Source organism: Pan troglodytes, chromosome 4, assembly GCF_028858775.2.
Source record: "Pan troglodytes isolate AG18354 chromosome 4, NHGRI_mPanTro3-v2.0_pri, whole genome shotgun sequence".
In the NCBI taxonomy this organism is placed as follows: domain Eukaryota; kingdom Metazoa; phylum Chordata; class Mammalia; order Primates; family Hominidae; genus Pan; species Pan troglodytes.
The window spans coordinates 31,635,765-31,658,048 of NC_072402.2; the positions used below are offsets into that span (position 1 = coordinate 31,635,765).

Consider the following 22,284-nt stretch of genomic DNA (forward strand, 5'->3'; position numbering starts at 1 on the left):
TATCCTATGTCCAAATATTTGAAGATAATTTTTATATTGTTTGTTACAATTATCAATTATACTTAGTAATTTTCATTTTTACTAGTGTTATTCTTTTTGTTTAGTTATTTTTAGTTTTTTATCTTACAGGCTACTTTATTTTAAATAATAAAATGTAAAAGGTGGTAGGCCTGTAGCCAAAAATAAACACATGGGGAAAAAAAGAGAGCCTATTCTAAAATAAAAATATGTCTGTCTTTATTTCTGGAAAAAATGGTCTGTTTCTGTAACATCAGAGGCAAAGTTTAAGCATGCTATTAGTACTAAGTGCATTTTCTACAAGGAAACCACAAAGTACTTTTGAAAATCAATACAATCTGAAAAAAATATTTTAAAACTTATCCATTGGAGAAATCATTTCAAAGTCAAAGAACAGTGGAAGATAATGGGTTCTGTAAAGTTCTTCTTTCTCTCTGTTCAGTATGCCCCTGTGTTCTCTCATGCTGAAGACAAAGGAGTTAGGTACATGGACCATGCAAAGGAGGAATAACAGCTCAGTAATCCTGAGACAGTGAGCATGGCCATGGAAAGTGCCACAGTAGCGGAAAAATATCTGGCTTCCCTTTAATCCGTTCCAGACTTTTTGCAAAGATTTTTCCACTGCAATGTAAGTGTTATACTTTACACACAATTTTCTACCATTTTTCTACTGATTCTCCTTTAATAATATAATTGTATGTCAGAATTTTGATAAACATAATGAGCACATGTACTTTGAAAATAATTTTTTCTTCACTGATTTTTATACAAAGGCAGTCATGTAATACATTCAGCTTTGCCTAGGCAAACTGTGGGTGTCAAAATTTTTCTTGTTATGCTATGGAAAAGACATAGGAGAGGACAGATCACATTAGTCCAGAATCATATAGCTACTAAGAATCTGAATTATAAAGATTCAGATTTACTACAGTCTTATAATCATTCATTCGACAGGACAACATTTATTGAAAAACTACCTTCTTCTACAGAACTGCAAAATGTTGGCCCCAAGGAACACAGTGATAAATGAGATTGCATCTGGACCTTAGAAATATTCAGTCTAATGGATGCTTCCATAGAGCAGCCTTCAAAATGTTTAGAAAATTGAAAGTGAAAGTCATTCTATCATGTTCTGTTAATATCCATGAGAAGAGAACACTTGAACACTTGCTTTAGAAAGAAGTAAATTGTAAGAGTCAATGTACCTGTAAAATATTGATTAAATATTAATAGTTTTCTATAATGCATGGAAAACAATAAATAGGAATCCAAGTTTGTTGTATTCAATCATCTAAGGACCTAAAATCTTCTAAAAGGGGGGTTATAAATTGTATTAGTATGGAGTCCTGTGCTTTAACCTAAGTCATTACAGTCCAGTTGTCAAAGAATTAGAGGATTAATTATGCTGTGATTGCAATCTTGACTCATTCTACACCTCTTCTCTTTCCTTAATTAAGGAGGTTTTGAACTATCTGTTTTAAAAGGATAATTGCCTTCACTCTTCAAATTTACTTTTTTTTGTAGACATCCTGCACAGTTGTGTAAGATAATGGAATACTTCATTATATGTTTTATTCATTCAAGTATACCAACTAAATATATACGTTCAACAAGTCATAAAACTGTTCACATTCCATTTTGCTGATGGATAGCCTCTTTTTCACTTTTGCTATTGTGCATCTCAGTAGAGTTACATGTTTATGGTGTCATTCTAAAAATCAATAAATTCTGCATTTATTTTCAATGACTACAACTTCTTGTGCCCTATTATATGATCTAGTAAAATAAGGAAATGATCTAGTAAAATAAGGAAAATCAGTCATCTAATGCGATACAACTAACCACTCAAAGTTTTGGTGCCTTAAATCAATGATAATTTACTATTTCAACCAAATCTGTGGGTTGGTTGAGTAACTCCTCTTTTGGTTTTGCCTGGGCTCACCATGGGACTGCACTCAGCTGAAGGGGGCCTGGGCTGGATGGCCCATATGCCTAGAAATTAGTACAACTTCTCAGCTGGGGAATTTTGATTTTCCTGTCAACCTCACACAGGCCTGATTGAACTCCATTCCAACATGGTAGCCTTGAGGTTCTAAGATGTAGAGAGGAGAAGCTCCAAGGCTTCTTGTGCTAAACTCCAGAAATAACCCAACATCACATCTGTCACATTCTGTTCACTAAAGGAAGAAATCAAGATCATCCCAGGTACAAGAAGGTGAATAAATAGAATTGACTCCATTATGGCTGTATCAGCAAGGTCACATTGCAGAGTCATTAACCTAGGAAGGTCTTCTTCATTGTTGAACATTTTTAAAATTTTCTACTACAATATATAATAACTATATATTACCAGGTGTGAAAATATCTTTTGTGAGCATAAAGGCCATGAATTCACATGATTTGAATACATATTTAGGTCAAGTTAAACAATTGTTTTAATGCACACATTTCAAACTAAAATGGTTTTCAAGCCCAGAGATTGCATTATCAGTTAAAACATTGGTATCCAGTTATTTATCTTTTGGAAAAAGCTGGTATAAAATTAAGTCAGGGGACCCAATGAAGGAAAGCTCTATGAGGTCAGGAAGCTGGCTGTTTTGTTGTTGTCATTCATTTTTGTTATCTTTTAAAAAAATCACCGTATCCTCAGCACCAAGACACCAGACACATAGGATGAATTGAATTGATATAATAAATACAGGAAGCTTTTTTGTTTTTTTGTTGTGACATATATAGTATATATTGATTTGGTATAATAAATATAGTAGACTTTTTTGTTTATTGTAAGATTTTCAGTTGTTTTGCTTTGGTTTATTTTTATGTTTGTTGTTTGTTAGCTTGAAATTTCATCTGAAGGTTGAACATACTTGTTATAAACATGAGGACACTGAACCCCAGAGAACTTATATTAATCATCCAGGTTTAAACATTTCAAGCACTACAACAATTTGATCTAAGCTCTCAGTATGTTATCTTACAGGGAAGTTATGTGTCCTGAATTTCCTTTCAAAATCCACTCCTGACTTCACTCCTCTTCATGTAATAATAATATGTTTTATAAGCAATATATGCAAAGATTTTAATAAATATCAATTTAAATATTATTGTTTTTATTATTTTACTATTTTAAACCATTATTTTAATTGACAGAATTTTTCTGGAAATAATACAGTTAATTAAATAAGTATGCATCACAATTCTGTTTTATTACATTTTCCTTCTCTAAATCCTGTCATTATCTATGGAGCATTTCTTATATTTATTCAGTATCCAACTGCTAAATACACGTGCATGCATATATGTGCTCAACACAGAAAGATAAACATAAAGACTTGCATTGGATTTATTGGGCTTGCCACTAATTTAAGAAATTAGTTAAAGCTAACCTAATTAGCTAAAACTAAGAAATTAACAAACCTAAGAAATTAGTTAAAATATTATAATTGCTTTAATTGATTTAATTTTAAAATGTAATGGTTATTTTAATTTTAACACAATATCAGGTTAATGTCTACAAAAATCATGGTTTTAAAGATCATTGCACAGTCAAACTTAAAGCTATTTATTTTCTTGTACTAAATCAATAGCTGATTTTTAAAATACACGTTAAACAGTATTATCTTTTAACATTGCAAATTACTTTTAATATCATAGTAAAGAGGATTTCAAAGTTCTTGTAATCTAAGAATCACTTTTAATACTATATTTTGTCATTTTTCCCTAAAATAAATTGAATAAGGGAATTTTTCATATTTTAGGGAAATGATGGAGCAGGTTTAAATATACCAATCTTTTCATGAAGAGCTGCGTGCCAAAGAATTCACCATTTCCTTGGCAGCGTTAAAAAGTTCTGAATATTTAAGTGTTCTTCATTTTACAGGCTGAAATCTGTTTCCTGGTAACTTCTACTCAGTATTTCCCATCTAAGCACTTCCTAGAATGATCTATTCACAATGGAACCCACAGCTTTTTTCATCCCATTAAGTACTTCCCTTTCTATGCTAAAAGGGTACTCTTGGTGCTAAGGGGTTATTCTGGTGGTTTTTGAAAACCCTGATGATGGAACCTCATTATGATTTATTGGACTGTTGAAAATGCCTTTTGCTTTCAGCATTGTACTTTTAAGGTCTCTCTGAGGTTGTGTTCCATTTCCTTGATTCTAATGGGATATACAACCCTGAGGTGGTGGTTGGAGCCTGAGAGATACTACCTAAGTTATATAATAAACTTTTACTGATCAAAATGAGATCTTAAAATAGCTTAATCTCAAGAAATAGTATAAATAAGTCTCCCCAGATATTAATAATGATTAATCGCCTCTATAAGTAGAATATTACTATTAATTTATGTGTAGTTTTAAATAACGACAGTGAAACATACATTGTAGATCAACCGTCTTGAAGCAAATAGAAATTAAGCTAATTTAAATGATTAGGAAACCTGGCCGGGCATGGTGGCTTACACCTGTAAATCCCAGCACTTTGGAAGGCCGAGGTGGGTAGATGACTTGAGGTCAGGAGTTCAAGACCAGCCTGGCCAACATGGTGAAACCTTATCTCTACCAAAAATGCAAAAATTAGCCAGGCATGGTAGTGAGTGCCTGTAGTCCCAGCTACTTGGGAGGCTGAGGCAACAGAATCACTTGAACTGGGGAGGCGGAGGTTGTGGTGAGCCACGATTGTACCACCACACTCCAGCCTGGGTGACAGAGCGAGATTCTGTCTCAGAAAAAAAAAAAAGAAAAAAGAAAAAAGATTCTGAAGCCTAATAAAAGAAATGCCCACATACATTATCTTCTAGAGTGAAAAGATGAAATGCACACTCTGGAAATTTAGACAAAACATGGTTGAAAGAATGTCTATGTTATCTCCCTTCCCATTGTAATAAAAAGTCAGATTTTCTTAAATAAAATAAAAGAGGCGACTAAATACAGTAAATGGAGAATTAAGAATCAGTTTCTTGTATCCTAGACAAAATTTAAGGGCCATCTAAAAAAGAATGCTGAAGGCAATTAGCTTATTAGTATTCTTAAGCTGACAGGTTGATCAGTTTTAGTCCTGTGCAAGATTGTCTGGTAAGACTGGAAATTGGCCAATCTGCTTTAAACCTGGTATATACGAGGTTCTCTTCATACATGTAATCTCCAAAACATAAAGGTTTCACAATATTTTTATGGAGATATTATTTAAATATTTAAAACATGAGGAAAGTGAGGCTCAGAGAGCTTAACTAATGTGTGAGGCTCAGAGAGCTTAACTAATGTGTCCAAAGTTACATAGTTAATAAACTGTGAGAAAAGTAGTTTACTTGACTCAAAGGCTGTATCTATTATTTGACAGCACAAGCCAAATCATTGTTTCTCCAGACCCACAGGGAGGAAAATCCAAGGAGTACTGAGCTCATCTGTGGTTGCTTTAGCAGTGTAGCTTAACAACAAAAGCAAAGACTGTGAGTCAGGCAATCTGGTCTTGAATTTTCCCTCAATGAGCTGCAGAACTTCAGGTGAGTCATTTTGCATCATGGTTTCCAGCTTGTCATATTTATAAAATGTAAGATTAAAACTAGATGATCTTTAGGACATTCCAGATTTGACATTCTGTGATTCCCTCATGCACCTCTTTAAGTTATGTTTTCCTTTTAAATCAAAAGTTATTTGGATTTAGATAGTTGTATTCATTTTGTATGTCAGTTATTATAAATATTTGGAAACATGGTAGATTTTATTCCACAAGATACTGGCAATATCTTCCAATAAACCTTTCAAAGTCTTATTTTGCTTTCTTCAAGTGCTATATTTCAAAATGAGTGATGTGTGTTCAAGGGTCTTTTGAGACTAGCACTGTAATTCTCTTCTCACTCGGAACTGCAAGGTTCTTTGGCTCATGTATATTCCGGACGCACTATAGCTATGCTCCATTTTATACTTTTTATGTAATTCAGTGGCTTGGTAATTGGGAAAAAAGCTGGCATTTAGTTAAAACTAACTATAATGTAAAATCTGAAAAAAAACAAGGGGAGAGTTGTACACATACAATGTATATGTAAATATATGTGTACACACATACATACACAAGCCTACACACACAGGTCACTTTTTTTTTCTTTTTCTAACTGATGTGTCATATTTTGCATATATTTTAAAGAAATAAACCTAAATTACTCAAACTATGCTAACACCCATTTATTTTTTACGTCACTGAAATTGTCTTTTACTTTGAAATGGAAAATCAAGAAAATTTCATTTCCCTCTATTATTAATTTTAAAATTACACTTTTTTATTTCGCAAAATAGAAAATGTAACTAAGCAAAAACAAAAATTGCCTCTAGCCCCACAATATAGACATAATCAATTTTAAAATATCTTAGTAAACAACCTTCCAAACTTTCTCTAAGAATTCATACATGTAAATATGATCATATTACATATGCTTTTTTTAAACTTTTTTTGTGCAATAGTTTATTTTATAAAAACTCATTATAATATTTGCTTGTAATCCCAGCACTTTGGAGGCCAAGATGGTCAGATCTCCTGAGGACAGGAGTTCAAGACCAGCATGGCCAACATGGTGAGACCCCATCTCTACTGAAAAAATACAAAAATTACCCAGGCATGGTGGTGCATGCCTGTAATTCCAGTTACTCTGGAGACTGAGGCAGGAGAATCGCTTGAACCTCGGAGGCAGAGGTTGCAGTGAGCCGAGATCATGCCACTGCACTTGAGCCCAAGTGACAGAGCAAGACTCTGTCTCAAAACAAACAGAAAAGCAAACAAAAAACTAATTATAATATTCAATGCTTCCAAAGTATTTCAGTATGCGGGTTATTCAATTAATTCTTTATTTTTCATAATTTAGTGGTTTTCCCATGTTGATATTAAACATATGCAATAAACATATATATTCATTTTTGCTTGACCAATTTTTCCCTTATGATGAATTTCAAGATATGACTGTGGGTAATATGTTGAAACAGTTATAAAAGTGTTGATATTTACTGTTAAATTTGCCTACTGATTTCTTTTAACACTTTACCTGTGTGCTTATTCCCCAACACTCCACCTAACATTGAAATTCTCTTTTTTAAACAACATTTAGATATGTTGGCCACCTTGTTAACATTCTATTCATATGTTCATACAAAACATACAAGTATGTGAACTATAGGTGTTAAAGATGAAGCCCCACAATCCCCTAACTGATAGTTATGTTGCTTCATAACATCATGCCTCCTGCTTGTAGATCATCTACAAACCATTTTGTTTTTTTAATTTTCCTTTCAGAAGTGGCAAACCCCACTTTCAGTGTGCTTGTTTTGGTGGAGCTGGTTAAATCCCCTATTTCAGCGGTATATATTTGACTCAGGCTTTAGCCATTTAGTGCATTCTGTTTTCCCATCAACAGAGGTTGGCTCAGAGACAGTCATGCTCCTCGATTTGAAGCATTGAATTGGGGCTTTTTTCAACTTGACTTTAAAAAGATATCATCTATATATACTAAAACCCAGAATGATAGGAGGCTGAAACTTCCATAGCCTTCTTTGCACCACAATGGGGCATGCTTACCTGGCCAGAGCCAAAACAGGGGCAGAGAGAACCAAGAGATGGAGAAAAGTCACTGCTTGTACCAATCTTTGGTCCTCTGAATCCAGCCATCGCTGAATCATGAAAGATCTCCATGTTCAATCACATAAACAATAATTTCCCATTTAGTTTTTGGAAACAACAATTTCCCAATTGAGTTTTTGGCTACCTGCAATTAAAGAGACCTATGCTAAATCATATATTTTAAATCAATTATTGGCATTTCAATAGCTTAGGCTTCACCAAACAGTTTCAGTAACAGATTTATTTCTGAGTCTTTCAGAATTTGTTTTTTTCTTCTTATTTTTCTATATACAGTCTATACCTACAACCATATTATAGACACACATATTATGTTATTCACTGCCCTATCACCTCTCTTATCTATGGGCACTAAAACATTTATATTTTATTCCAGGTAAAAACCTGTAAACAAGTAACAAAATGAAAACAAAATCTTCAATGTTAATTGTTGAAACACTTCTTATTAAATTATCTTAATTCTCTTTAAATATTATAGTCCTTCCACTCCCACACAGACTATGAGCTTTTAAAGGGCAGGTTGTAATTCCTATAATTCTTTGCCTTTTCCTTAGAGTCTTGCCTTTTAACAAAACAGGAACTCAATAAAAGATGTGCTGATGGATTGGAAACAAGAAGTAAATGACAAAGGAGCAACAAAAGAGGACCTTTTCGTAGTATAGCTGATGGCTGTAAGAGCCCACAAATCCATATTAAAGATAAGATAAATTGAACAGCAAAACTCTGCAGGCTACCTTGGATACAATATCCCAAAGATTAGTAAAATGATGTTTCTAAACAACCACACATAACATAAACCATACAACAGAGAGAGATAATCAGCACTATACTAGCCCAATTCTATTTGAGATATGTTATTTTTTTCTCTATTAATTTCAAAAGTGTATTGCTTTTCTTTATCTTTGAAAACAAACAAAATTCTTTTTCTAGAAGCCTTAATGTATACTTTACATTAAAATAAAGAAATGAGTAATTCACACAAATAATTAGTGTAATATGGTATTTTCCATTTAAAAAAGAGTTCCATTTATACACTCGACACATACTTTAGGTCTTGTGGAGATGAAGCCTATATTACAAGCACAGAGGGATTTTCACAATATAGCAGGCGAGCCTCAGATTATCATCTGCTTCATCACGATTTAGCTCAAAAAAGTAGAAAACCTGTGGACTTATCAAGACATACAGAAATGCTGTATGAGTGATGCTGGAGTCAAATAACTGGTATAAAAATGAGCCTTGAATTACAGAAGGTTTATAAGAATAAAAATGGGTTTCTATTATATGGAATCTTTATATTGTTTTGTGACATACATGCTGATCATTATATCCTTTATTGCCTTTTAAGTAAAATTGTTATATAATTTTATAGCATAAAAAAGATACATGTATAAAATTTTAAATGAAAAAAATTTAAAATTCAATCTTAAAATACTCATTGTAATATTCCTTAGAAATAATCTTTCCTAACATTTTGATTACAACTTTCTGTGAAATTATGTAAAAAACAAATATTACAATAAAAATGGGCACGGAATGTAAATAGATAATTCAGGTTGGACACAATGGCTTATGCCTGTAATCCCAGCACTTTGGGAGGCCAGGGTGGGCAGAGAGCTTGAGCCCAGGAGTTCATGACGAGCCTGGGCAACATGGTGAAATCTCTTCTCTATAAAAAAAAAAACACAAAAATTAGCCAGGTATGGTGGTGCATGCCAGTACTCCCAGCTACTCGGGAAGCTGAGGTGGGAAAATCACTTGAGCCTAGGAGGTTGAGTCTGCAGTGAGCCATGATGGCACCACTGCTCTCCAGCCTGGGAGGAGTGAAACTGTCTCAAAACAAAAAAAAAAATTCATTTAAGATGAAAGTTATTGTCAAAAAGCAAAAGAAAAAAAAGAAGGTGTAACCTCACTAGTAGTCGAGATAACACAGTTACAATAATGAGGTTTTTATGACTATCAGGTTTGCATAATTCAAAAAACTTTGCTAATATTTAGTATTGGGGAAAACATGTACTGTGGTACACTACTTGTAAAAATTTAACTTGGTCCTAACTTTACAGAAAATCTAAGAATATCTAGTAGAATTTTACACGTGTCTGCTTTTTGCCCAGTACCTCTCAACTAGGAAACATTACAGAAAAAGTTGCTGGAGTTTATACAGGTATACTTACTAGTCTGTTTGTTACAGCATTGTCTATGACAGGAAGATCATCAACAACAACAAAAAACTGCAGATGACCTAAAAAGCAATAAATAAGGGATTAGATGCTTATGTTTGTAGTTGTTATATGAAGGAATGTTGCATACTCATCTCAAATGACACCAAAAAATGTAATGAACCACGAATATATCTATGATACATTGCTTAGTGTATAATGAGAAAGAGAGACGAGGATGAAGGTAGGAAGGGAGGGATAAACAAAAGTGGTAAGATATACATATTCATGTGCTATGCTCGGAGGCATTCAGGAACATTACCAAAAGTTATACTCTAATCTGCAAACAGTCATTAAAAACCAGTGGTAGATTATAGGTGATTTTATATGATATTTAAAAAAGCTAAGTTAAACATCAGCATTTGCCTAATATCTTAAAAATTATTTCAAACCATCATGTTATGAGGATTATAAAATAATTTTTATTGAATTGGTTATGATTATTTATCCTTTTTAATGTTGGACATTAGCCTATTTCCAATATTTGATGTAATAAATAACATGAGAAATAGTTTATGTGATATAATCAATATTCTAGAATAATCGCCCATGTAACTAAAATTTTAATCATACATGAAACTATTTCAAGCAGTCTCCTTAGTATAAATTCTTAGAAATTGGTTCACTAGGTCAAAGCTTACATTATTTTTATCCTTCTTGATATATATTGTCAAATTGTTTCTTAGAAAGGTGGAGGCAATCAATAGTCTCACTGGTGGTGTATGAGAGTCAGATATCACTGGGAAATATTCTTTCTGCTTTGAAGTTTACCTTTTAATTCATGATTTTCTGACATACAGAAGTTTTGTGTTCATTTTACGTAGACAGAGAAATTAGTCACTAACTTATCTTATTATTTTCATTTTTAAAATGTTCTTATCCAAATTAGCTTAAAATATTGACATAAGTTTTTCTATTTCGTGCTATTTGATAGTAAGGATAATAGGCTTGTTGATCAATTTTTAATTTATTTTAGTCAATTATTGAAAGTTCTTTTTATGTAAAAAATACAATTACTATAAGTATATATACTTTATTTAATTTGTAGATGTATTGAATTATACCTGCACATTAAAAATTGAGAAATTGTAAGTTAAATTTTGGGTTTCAAAAAACAAATCTGACCACGCTGCTTCCATAATCCTACAAGACAACAATTTGTCTACCTAACCAGGTAGCTTGCTGTTCCCTTTAAAGTGGGCGTGCATTTTCCAATTTGCCACCATCCATTATTATAGTCTACTAGGTCCACTTCTCTGCTGTATGTGGCTTGCCTGAGCACAGTAGGCATTTAGTGAGCATTTTCGTTTTAAATAATAGATAACACAGACGTTCACAGAGAAGGCTTAAAAGGATTGATCTGGGGTCTGGTTTCCTTATGATACTCTGTTGTCCCAGTTGTGTAAAGCTAAATAGATTCCCATTTTTTTTAGTTTAAGTGGATGTGCAGTCCTGGGAGACCAGGATTTTTGGTATACATATGGAGAATAAGGTTGTATGCAGGTGAATTTACTGAAGACTAGGAAATTACTGAAATGCTTGGGCTGCACAATAACACCACTGAAGAAAAATATTATCTTAGCATTTCGCAGACCTTGAATTTAGTGGCTTAAGGAGCCAAGATGGCCGAATAGGAACAGCTCTGGTCTACAGCTCCCAGCGTGAGCGACGCAGAAGACGGTGATTTCTGCATTTCCATCTGAGGTACCGGGTTCATCTCACTAGGGAGTGCCAGACAGTGGGCGCAGGCCAGTGGGTGCGCGCACCGTGCACGAGCCGAAGCAGGGCGAGGCATTGCCTCACCTGGGAAGCGCAAGGGGTCAGGGAGTTCCCTTTCCGAGTCAAAGAAAGGGGTGACGGACGCACCTGGAAAACTCGGGTCACTCCCACCCGAATATTGCGCGTTTCAGACCGGCTTAAAAAACGGCGCACCACGAGACTATATCCCACACCTGGCTCGGAGGGTCCTACGCCCTCGGAATCTCGCTGACTGCTAGCACAGCAGTCTGAGATCAAACTGCAAGGCGGCAGCGAGGCTGGGGGAGGGGCGCCCGCCATTGCCCAGGCTTGCTGAGGTAAACAAAGCAGCCGGGAAGCTCGAACTGGGTGGAGCCCACCACAGCTCAAGGAGGCCTGCCTGCCTCTGTAGGCTCCACCTCTGGGGGCAGGGCACAGACAAACAAAAAGACAGCAGTAACCTCTGCAGACTTAAATGTCCCTGTCTGACAGCTTTGAAGAGAGCAGTGGTTCTCCCAGCACGCAGCTGGAGATCTGAGAACGGGCAGACTGCCTCCTCAAGTGGGTCCCTGACCCCTGACCCCCGAGCAGCCTAACTGGGAGGCACCCCCCAGCAGGGGCACACTGACACCTCACACGGCAGGGTATTCCAACAGACCTGCAGCTGAGGGTCCTGTCTGTTAGAAGGAAAACTAACAAACAGAAAGGACATCCACACCGAAAACCCATCTGTACATCACCATCATCAAAGACCAAAAGTAGATAAAACCACAAAGATGGGGAAAAAACAGAACAGAAAAACAGGAAACTCTAAAATGCAGAGCGCCTCTCCTCCTCCAAAGGAACGCAGTTCCTCACCAGCAACGGAACAAAGCTGGATGGAGAATGATTTTGACGAGCTGAGAGAAGAAGGCTTCAGACGATCAAATTACTCTGAGCTACGGGAGGACATTCAAACCAAAGGCAAAGAAGTTGAAAACTTTGAAAAAAATTTAGAAGAATGTATAACTAGAATAACCAATACAGAGAAGTGCTTAAAGGAGCTGATGGAGCTGAAAACCAAGGCTCGAGAACTACGTGAAGAATGCAGAAGCCTCAGGAGCCGATGCGATCAACTGGAAGAAAGGGTATCAGCAATGGAAGATGAAATGAATGAAACTAAGCGAGAAGGGAAGTCTAGAGAAAAAAGAATAAAAAGAAATGAGCAAAGCCTCCAAGAAATATGGGACTATGTGAAAAGACCAAATCTACGTCTGATTGGTGTACCTGAAAGTGATGCGGAGAATGAAACCAAGTTGGAAAACACTCTGCAGGATATTATCCAGGAGAACTTCCCCAATCTAGCAAGGCAGGCCAACGTTCAGATTCAGGAAATACAGAGAACGCCACAAAGATACTCCTCGAGAAGAGCAACTCCAAGACACATAATTGTCAGATTCACCAAAGTTGAAATGAAGGAAAAAATGTTAAGGGCAGCCAGACAGAAAGGTCGGGTTACCCTCAAAGGGAAGCCCATCAGACTAACAGCGGATCTCTCGGCAGAAACCCTACAAGCCAGAAGAGAGTGGGGGCCAATATTCAACATTCTTAAAGAAAAGAATTTTCAACCCAGAATTTCATATCCAGCCAAACTAAGCTTCATAAGTGAAGGAGAAATAAAATACTTTACAGATAAGCAAATGCTGACCGATTTTGTCACCACCAGGCCTGCCCTAAAAGAGCTCCTGAAGGAAGCGCTAAACATGGAAAGGAACAACCGGTACCAGCCGCTGCAAAATCATGCCAAAATGTAAAGACCATCAAGACTAGGAAGAAACTGCATCAACTAACGAGCAAAATCACCAGCTAACATCATAATGACAGGATCAAATTCACACATAACAATATTAACTTTAAATGTAAATGGACTAAATTCTCCAATTAAAAGACACAGACTGGCAAGTTGGATAAAGAGTCAAGACCCATCAGTGTGCTGTATTCAGGAAACCCATCTCACGTGCAGAGACACACATAGGCTCAAAATAAAAGGATGGAGGAAGATCTACCAAGCAAATGGAAAACAAAAAAAGGCAGGGGTTGCAATCCTAGTCTCTGATAAAACAGACTTTAAACCAACAAAGATCAAAAGAGACAAAGAAGGCCATTACATAATGGTAAAGGGATCAATTCAACAAGAGGAGCTAACTATCCTAAATATTTATGCACCCAATACAGGAGCACCCAGATTCATAAAGCAAGTCCTGAGTGACCTACAAAGAGACTTAGATTCCCACACATTAATAATGGGAGACTTTAACACCCCACTGTCAACATTAGACAGATCAACGAGACAGAAAGTCAACAAGGATACCCAGGAATTGAACTCAGCTCTGCACCAAGCAGACCTAATAGACATCTACAGAACTCTCCACCCCAAATCAACAGAATATACATTTTTTTCAGCACCACACCACACCTATTCCAAAATTGACCACATACTTGGAAGTAAAGCTCTCCTCAGCAAATGTAAAAGAACAGAAATTATAACAAACTATCTCTCAGACCACAGTGCAATCAAACTAGAACTCAGGATTAAGAGTCTCACTCAAAGCCGCTCAACTACATGGAAACTGAACAACCTGCTCCTGAATGACTGCTGGGTACATAATGAAATGAAGGCAGAAATAAAGATGTTCTTTGAAACCAACGAGAACAAAGACACAACATACCAGAATCTCTGGGACGCATTCAAAGCAGTGTGCAGAGGGAAATTTATAGCACTAAATGCCCACAAGAGAAAGCAGGAAAGATCCAAAATTGACACCCTAACATCACAATTAAAAGAACTAGAAAAGCAAGAGCAAACACATTCAAAAGCTAGCAGAAGGCAAGAAATAACTAAAATCAGAGCAGAACTGAAGGAAATAGAGACACAAAAAACCCTTCAAAAAATTAATGAATCCAGGAGCTGGTTTTTTGAAAGGATCAACAAAATTGATAGACCGCTAGCAAGACTAATAAAGAAAAAAAGAGAGAAGAATCAAATAGACGCAATAAAAAATGATAAAGGGGATATCACCACCGATCCCACAGAAATACAAACTACCATCAGAGAATACTACAAACACCTCTACGCAAATAAACTAGAAAATCTAGAAGAAATGGATACATTCCTCGACACATACACTCTCCCAAGACTAAACCAGGAAGAAGTTGAATCTCTGAATAGACCAATAACAGGAGCTGAAATTGTGGCAATAATCAATAGTTTACCAACCAAAAAGAGTCCAGGACCAGATGGATTCACAGCCGAATTCTACCAGAGGTACAAGGAGGAACTGGTACCATTCCTTCTGAAACTATTCCAATCAATAGAAAAAGAGGGAATCCTCCCTAACTCATTTTATGAGGCCAGCATCATTCTGATACCAAAGCCTGGCAGAGACACAACCAAAAAAGAGAATTTTAGACCAATATCCTTGATGAACATTGATGCAAAAATCCTCAATAAAATACTGGCAAACCGAATCCAGCAGCACATCAAAAAGCTTATCCACCATGATCAAGTGGGCTTCATCCCTGGGATGCAAGGCTGGTTCAACATACGCAAATCAATAAATGTAATCCAGCATATAAACAGAGCCAAAGACAAAAACCACATGATTATCTCAATAGATGCAGAAAAAGCCTTTGACAAAATTCAACAACCCTTCATGCTAAAAACTCTCAATAAATTAGGTATTGATGGGACATATTTCAAAATAATAAGAGCTATCTATGACAAACCCACAGCCAATATCATACTGAATGGGCAAAAACTGGAAGCATTCCCTTTGAAAACTGGCACAAGACAGGGATGCCCTCTCTCACCGCTCCTATTCAACATAGTGTTGGAAGTTCTGGCCAGGGCAATCAGGCAGGAGAAGGAAATAAAGGGTATTCAATTAGGAAAAGAGGAAGTCAAATTGTCCCTGTTTGCAGACGACATGATTGTTTATCTAGAAAACCCCATTGTCTCAGCCAAAAATCTCCTTAAGCTGATAAGCAACTTCAGCAAAGTCTCAGGATACAAAATCAATGTACAAAAATCACAAGCATTCTTATACACCAACGACAGACAAACAGAGAGCCAAATCATGAGTGAACTCCCATTCACAATTGCTTCAAAGAGAATAAAATACCTAGGAATCCAACTTACAAGGGATGTGAAGCACCTCTTCAAGGAGAACTACAAACCACTGCTCAAGGAAATAAAAGAGGATACAAACAAATGGAAGAACATTCCTTGCTCATGGGTAGGAAGAATCAATATCGCAAAAATGGCCATACTGCCCAAGGTAATTTACAGATTCAATGCCATCCCCATCAAGCTACCAATGACTTTCTTCACAGAATTGGAAAAAACTACTTTAAAGTTCATATGGAACCAAAAGAGAGCCCGCATCGCCAAGTCAATCCTAAGCCAAAAGAACAAAGCTGGAGGCATCACACTACCTGACTTCAAACTATACTACAAGGCTACAGTAACCAAAACAGCATGGTACTGGTACCAAAACAGAAATATAGATCAATGGAACAGAACAGAGCCCTCAGAAATAACGCCGCTTACCTACAACTATCTGATCTTTGACAAACCTGAGAAAAACAAGCAATGGGGAAAGGATTCCCTATTTAATAAATGGTGCTGGGAAAACTGGCTAGCCATATGTAGAAAGCTGAAACTGGATCCCTTCCTTACACCTTATACAAAAATCAATTCAAGATGGATTAAAGATTTAAACGTTAGACCTAAAACCATAAAAACCCTAGAAGAAAACCTAGGCATTACCATTCAGGACATAGGCGTGGGCAAGGACTTCATGTCCAAAACACCAAAAGCAATGGCAACAAAAGCCAAAATTGACAAATGGGATCTAATTAAACTAAAGAGCTTCTGCACAGCAAAAGAAACTACCATCAGAGTGAATAGGCAACCTACAACATGGGAGAAAATTTTCGCAACCTACTCATCTGACAAAGGGCTAATATCCAGAATCTACAGTGAACTCAAACAAATTTACAAGAAAAAAACAAACAACCCCATCAAAAAGTGGGCGAAGGACATGAACAGGCACTTCTCAAAAGAAGACATTTATGCAGCCAAAAAACACATGAAAAAATGCTCATCATCACTGGCCATCAGAGAAATGCAAATCAAAACCACAATGAGATATCATCTCACACCAGTTAGAATGGCAATCATTCAAAAGTCAGGAAACAACAGGTGCTGGAGAGGATGTGGAGAAATAGGAACACTTTTACACTGTTGGTGGGACTGTAAACTAGTTCAACCATTGTGGAAGTCAGTGTGGCGATTCCTCAGGGATCTAGAACTAGAAATACCATTTGACCCAGCCATCCCATTACTGGGTATATACCCAAAGGACTATAAATCATGCTGCTATAAAGACACATGCACACGTATGTTTATTGCGGCATTATTCACAATAGCAAAGACTTGGAACCAACCCAAATGTCCAACAATGATAGACTGGATTAAGAAAATGTGGCACATATACACCATGGAATACTATGCAGCCATAAAAAATGATGAGTTCATATCCTTTGTAGGGACATGGATGAAATTGGAAACCATCATTCTCAGTAAACTATCGCAAGAACAAAAAACCAAACACCGCATATTCTCACTCATAGGTGGGAATTGAACAATGAGATCACATGGACACAGGAAGGGGAATACCATACTCTGGGGACTGTGGTGGGGAGGGGGGAGGGGGGAGGGATAGCATTGGGAGATATACCTAATGCTAGATGACGAGTTAGTGGGTGCAGCGCACCAGCATGGCACATGTATACATATGTAACTAACCTGCACAATGTGCACATGTACCCTAAAACTTAAAGTATAATTAAAAAAAAAAAAAAAAAAAAAAAAAAGAGGCACTGCTAGACTTACGGGTGCCTGAAACCAGGGTTTCAATGCTTTCAGGGTCTTTCTCTTTCTTGCCTTCTCTTTACTGCTTCTTTCAGCATTGTTCTGCATCCTATCTTTATTTTCTTTCCTTCATTTTTCTCCTGAAATGAGAGGAATGATTCAAGGAGAATTCTACTCGGCCCAGCTTGGGCCTCAAGCCCATTACTGTGTTAAATTAAGTTTAGCCTAAAGCTGCCTCCTTTTAAGTGTGGCCTAAAGGTTTCTCCCTGCATTAGGAACTGTAACCTAACTGGATGTGTAAACAGCCTATAATCTACTCTTGTGTCAATCACTGATTTTCAGCCAAAGATAGTCTACTGTTCAAACCATGTTCAAATAAGGCAAAGGCCAAGCTGTAAACAATCCAGCTGTTTCTGAAACTTACTTCCATCTTTCGTACATCACTTTCTGCTTTTCTGTTCAGAAATCTTCTTCTACCACGTGGCCCTGATGGAATCTCTCTGAACCTATTCTGGTTTGGTGGCTGTCCAAATTGTGAATCATTCTTTGCTCAATTAAACTCTGTTAAATTTAAAAAAAAAAAAAAAAAAAAAAAAGAATTTAGTGGCTTAAAACAAACAACTTTGTACAATTCCTGAGACATAGTATATGGTAAATGTATATTTTTGTAATGCATGAAAGAGTAGGTGAATGATTGAATGTCTCATGATAAGGTTTTATTACTAGTGCGTTGGAGATTAACTGAGAGTAAGGATCAAACTGCCTGAGAAAACTTAAATAGAGCTGAACATACAAAGAGGAAAACAGTGTAAGATGACAGGAGCTGGCGGTGCTTATCATGGGTTTAACTTCACAGGTAAGACAAAATTCACTGTCAAACTGACCAAAGAGAATCACTGATCAGGAGATTTAGTTGATAAAAATATTATCAGGTGATGTTCCCAGTAGAAACATAGGATATAATATTTAGACACTTACGTCATTCTAATATTGTGAGGTAGCTCAAGTCAAAGTGAAAACAGCTCCCTACTCATCATCTTGTCTATCTTTTCTTAAATGAAAGAAGCAAACTTTACTTGACACATAGACAAAGTTCAATAAAACAAATTGTACTAGACAGCCATCACTCCTGCTTGCAGAAATTCTTGAGATTTATTTCATAGAATGTTTAATAATAACAACACAGAATAATAAATAAAATCTTACATTTTCAGAAGGCAAGTAAAAATCAGACAATACTCACAACCTCACAACATCCCTTTTTGTTTTTGAGATGGAGTCTCGGTTTGTGCCCCAGGCTGGAGTGCAGTGGTGCATTCTTAGCTCACTGCAAGCTCCACCTTCCAGGCTCACGCCATTTTCCTGCCTCAGCCTCCCGAGTAGCTGGGACTACAGGCACCCTCCACCACGCCCAGGTAATTTTTTGTATTTTTAGTTGAGACGGGGTTTCACTGTGTTAGCCAGGGTGGTCTCGATCTCCTGACCTCGTGATCTGCCCGCCTTGGCCTCCCAAAGACAATTTCCCATTTTTTAAAGTTCTCTGCTGGTTGTAGAAGTGCCAGGGAGACTGAGGTCTCTACTTGTAATACTTTATCCAGGTGTTTGGCTTCCTGGTGGCTGCTGTGTTCCACTTCCAGCCTTTTCTAGGACCATGCCATCCATTCTTCCCAGCTTTCCAACCTCTTCCATTCCAAGTGTGTACTCTGAGCTCCAGTTAGCAGTTATCCATCTAGATATCCTTAGCCTAAGTGAGAAACACTTCTCGCTCTCTTTCCTGGGAAGACATTGCTGCATTTTATACCATCTACCTTTCTTTTCTACTTTGCCTATTTTTAAAGAGACAAAAATCAATCAGGCAACTAACCTTTTTGTTAGACCTTTTTAATCACAAAATTGTTTAAATGGTTCAGTATTCTTTTTTAGAAACATATACAAAAAGATACAATATAGTATATATTTCTTTGCAGCTCAGTACTTAGGAGAGTCCTGCTGGAGGCAGACACAAGCCTGCACATATGTTTCCATATGTGGCTCACATTTGCACACTTCTGAACTGTAGCCTGGAAACAACACCACTGAAGTCCACACCACTGAGAGTTACTTAGATTTGTTTCAGAAGTGCAACTAATAAAGTATACTTTATTAGAATTATAAATAAAATACTTTATTAGTTGCAACATTATGCAACTAATTGTAAAAGTAGTTGTTGCCACATTATACAACTAACAAAACAAAGTAAAATATAGATAAGGGAAAAGCAAAGGAGCCCACATTATTTGCATATATAATTATTTGCAAGAAAAAAAAGCAAGGACTCAGAAAATTTGCTAGAACTAAAGAACTTTGAATGGGGGTGATGCTATGATTTCAATGTTTGTCCACTCCAAAACTCATTTTGAAACTTAATCCCCAACGTGTCAGTATTGAAAGGTGGAGCCTTTAAGAGGTGATTGGGTCCTGATGGCTCTGCCCTCATGAATGGATTAATCCACTCATGGATTAATGGGTTATCATGAGAATGGGACTGGTGACTTTATAAGAAAGGGGGAGAGAGACCTGAGCTAACACACAGCCCCCTCATCATGTGATACTCTAGGCAGCTTCGGAACTCTGTTGAAATTCCCCACCAGCAAGAAGGCTCTCACCATGCATGGCCCCTTAACTTTGGAGTACTTAGCCTCTATAACCGTAAAAAAGAAATTCTTTTTACTCATAAATTTCAGGTATTCTGTTCTGAGCAACAGAAAACAGAGTAAGACAAGTGACAAATTCTTTAATACAACAAAGAGTCACTTAGAAACATAATGGCAAAAAATGATATAATTCATAACAGAAACAAAAGAACATAATATTTTGAACAAACATAATGAAAAGCATTTAAGACAGAGAGACAGAGTAAGAAAGAGACATCTGCAAAATTTCATTAAAGGACATTCAAGAAGCTAATAGGCAGAGACACATATTTAAGAACAAATAAAATAGTTCTATAAAGATAGAAGCTATTTTCAAATTGACCTGCATAATTGAAGCAAACCCAAGTTTCAATGGGATATATTTTAATGAAAAAAAAGGCATCTAAGTTTATCAAGTACAATATATACTAGAAATTCATAAAAGTCAAACTATGAGGTCTTGGTACCAGAAAACACAAAAGAGAAAATGGAACTGTATGCAAGGGATCATGTTTGTATGAAAAGTAATATTTGAAAAAGGTGACATTTTAAGTCAGTAGATTTATTAAATATTTGGCCAGGGAAAATTAATTTGATATGTCTTGAAGAAAGAAAAAATATAAGAAAAATAACTAATAATAAAAAATTCAAAATAAAATAGAAATTACATTAGAATATTTGTAGCTTACAAAACATTTTATGGAGTGGTTATTTTTACATATATATATACAAAGGAATTATGATGGCTTCTGATTTTATTTTTACCCCATGCTATAGGCTAAATGGAAGGCTTAGCCACTGTCAGAAAATTACCTTAAATTTATGAACTCATTTACCAAGAACTGAACGGGCTTAGAAATTAGAAAGCAACAATACTCTAGTCTTTACCCTAAGCTGTCTGCGAGTTGGTGCTTTTTGCTCCTGTGGGAAGAAATCCTTAGCCAAAAGTCTCAGTGACTGCCAGGAACAGTGATTTAGGGTCTATGCCATCCATTTCCTCCATAAGACTGTGTTTTAGGACAAAGGTGCCATTTGAGACCCAAAAAAGGATATCTGTTTCAAAGCATTAAAAGGATTTTACAGAACTAATTAGAAGCAAAGGGCTGTCTGTCTTCCTTATTAAAAATGCAAGTTATTCAGAGAATTCATAAGAGTATTCTTCTACATTTGAAAAAACTGAAATTAAGTATTAAAGAGCTAAAAGAAATATAATAATTAAAACTAAGTTCAGTAGAATGTAAAACAGATAAAACAATAAAACATTTTGCTGTGGCTAAAAAATATAAAAGGTAAAAGGCCTAGAAGCTCCTTTTAATTAAAGTAAACTGGCTAAAAGTTGTGGATCAATAGTCTCTGCATTTAGTTATCAAAACCATGGCTTTTCTTTTTCTTTTTCTTTTTTATTTCACAATGGAGACTCACTTTGTCACCCAGTCTGGAGGGCTATGGTGCGATCTCAGCTCACTGCAACCTCCACCTTCCAGGTTCAAGCAATTCTCCTGCCTCAGCCTCCTGAGTAGCTGAGATTACAGGTGTCTGCCACGGTGCCTGGCTAATTTTTTGTAGTTTTAGTAGAGACAGGGTTTCACTGTGTTAGGATGGTGTCGATCTCATGACCTCGTGATCTGCCGGCCTCGGCCTCCCAAAGTGCTGTGATAACAGGTGTGAGCCACTGCGCCCCGCCAACCAGGGCTTTTCTAAGGGGAAGACTTCCTGTATTTTCAATCATTGCTTAAGATCCCTAGGCAGCGTCTTAGACAGAACTGAGTCACCACCTCAGGGCATAGCCAGAGTGACACATTATTTAGTAGAGGAAAGGAAAATGTTAAAATAATACAAGGGTATTTTCAGCTGATGCTGAGTCAGATAGTTACAGGAAAAACTGCAAAAGTTTCCACCACTTACCCTAAATGCTATTATATCTCCTACTTATAAATAGAAAGACTAGAGGCCAGGTGTGGTAGCTCAGGCCTACAATCCCAGCACTTTTGGGAGGCTGAGGCAGGAGGAATGCTTGAGGCCGAGTTTGAGACCCCATCTCTACAAAAAAAAAAAAAAAGGACTAGAAAATAGTTCATATATTAAATTCAATGTGGGATTTA

The 22,284-nt window shown here is 36.5% G+C and overlaps 1 protein-coding gene across 11 annotated transcripts in view; it reads right to left on the reverse strand.

Moving 5' to 3' along the window:
• The window catches only part of LOC134810067 (uncharacterized), a 170,813-nt gene that overhangs the window by 134,596 nt on the left and 13,933 nt on the right, over positions 1–22,284 (reverse strand). For 4 of the 11 annotated variants that reach the window (XR_010157191.1, XR_010157188.1, XM_063811118.1 and 1 more), the window contains exon 3: positions 9,815–9,882. Coding sequence is in view for 4 of the 11 variants with exons in the window: in XM_063811118.1 (XP_063667188.1) it covers positions 9,838–9,882 (45 nt within the window). In the remaining 7 variants the exon portion in view is untranslated. Of the gene's footprint in view, positions 1–3,798; positions 7,768–9,814; positions 9,883–17,531; positions 17,651–17,934; positions 18,072–22,284 lie in introns of those variants that run through there. The other 7 variants (XR_010157189.1, XR_010157190.1, XR_010157186.1 and 4 more) reach the window with 5 other exon arrangements.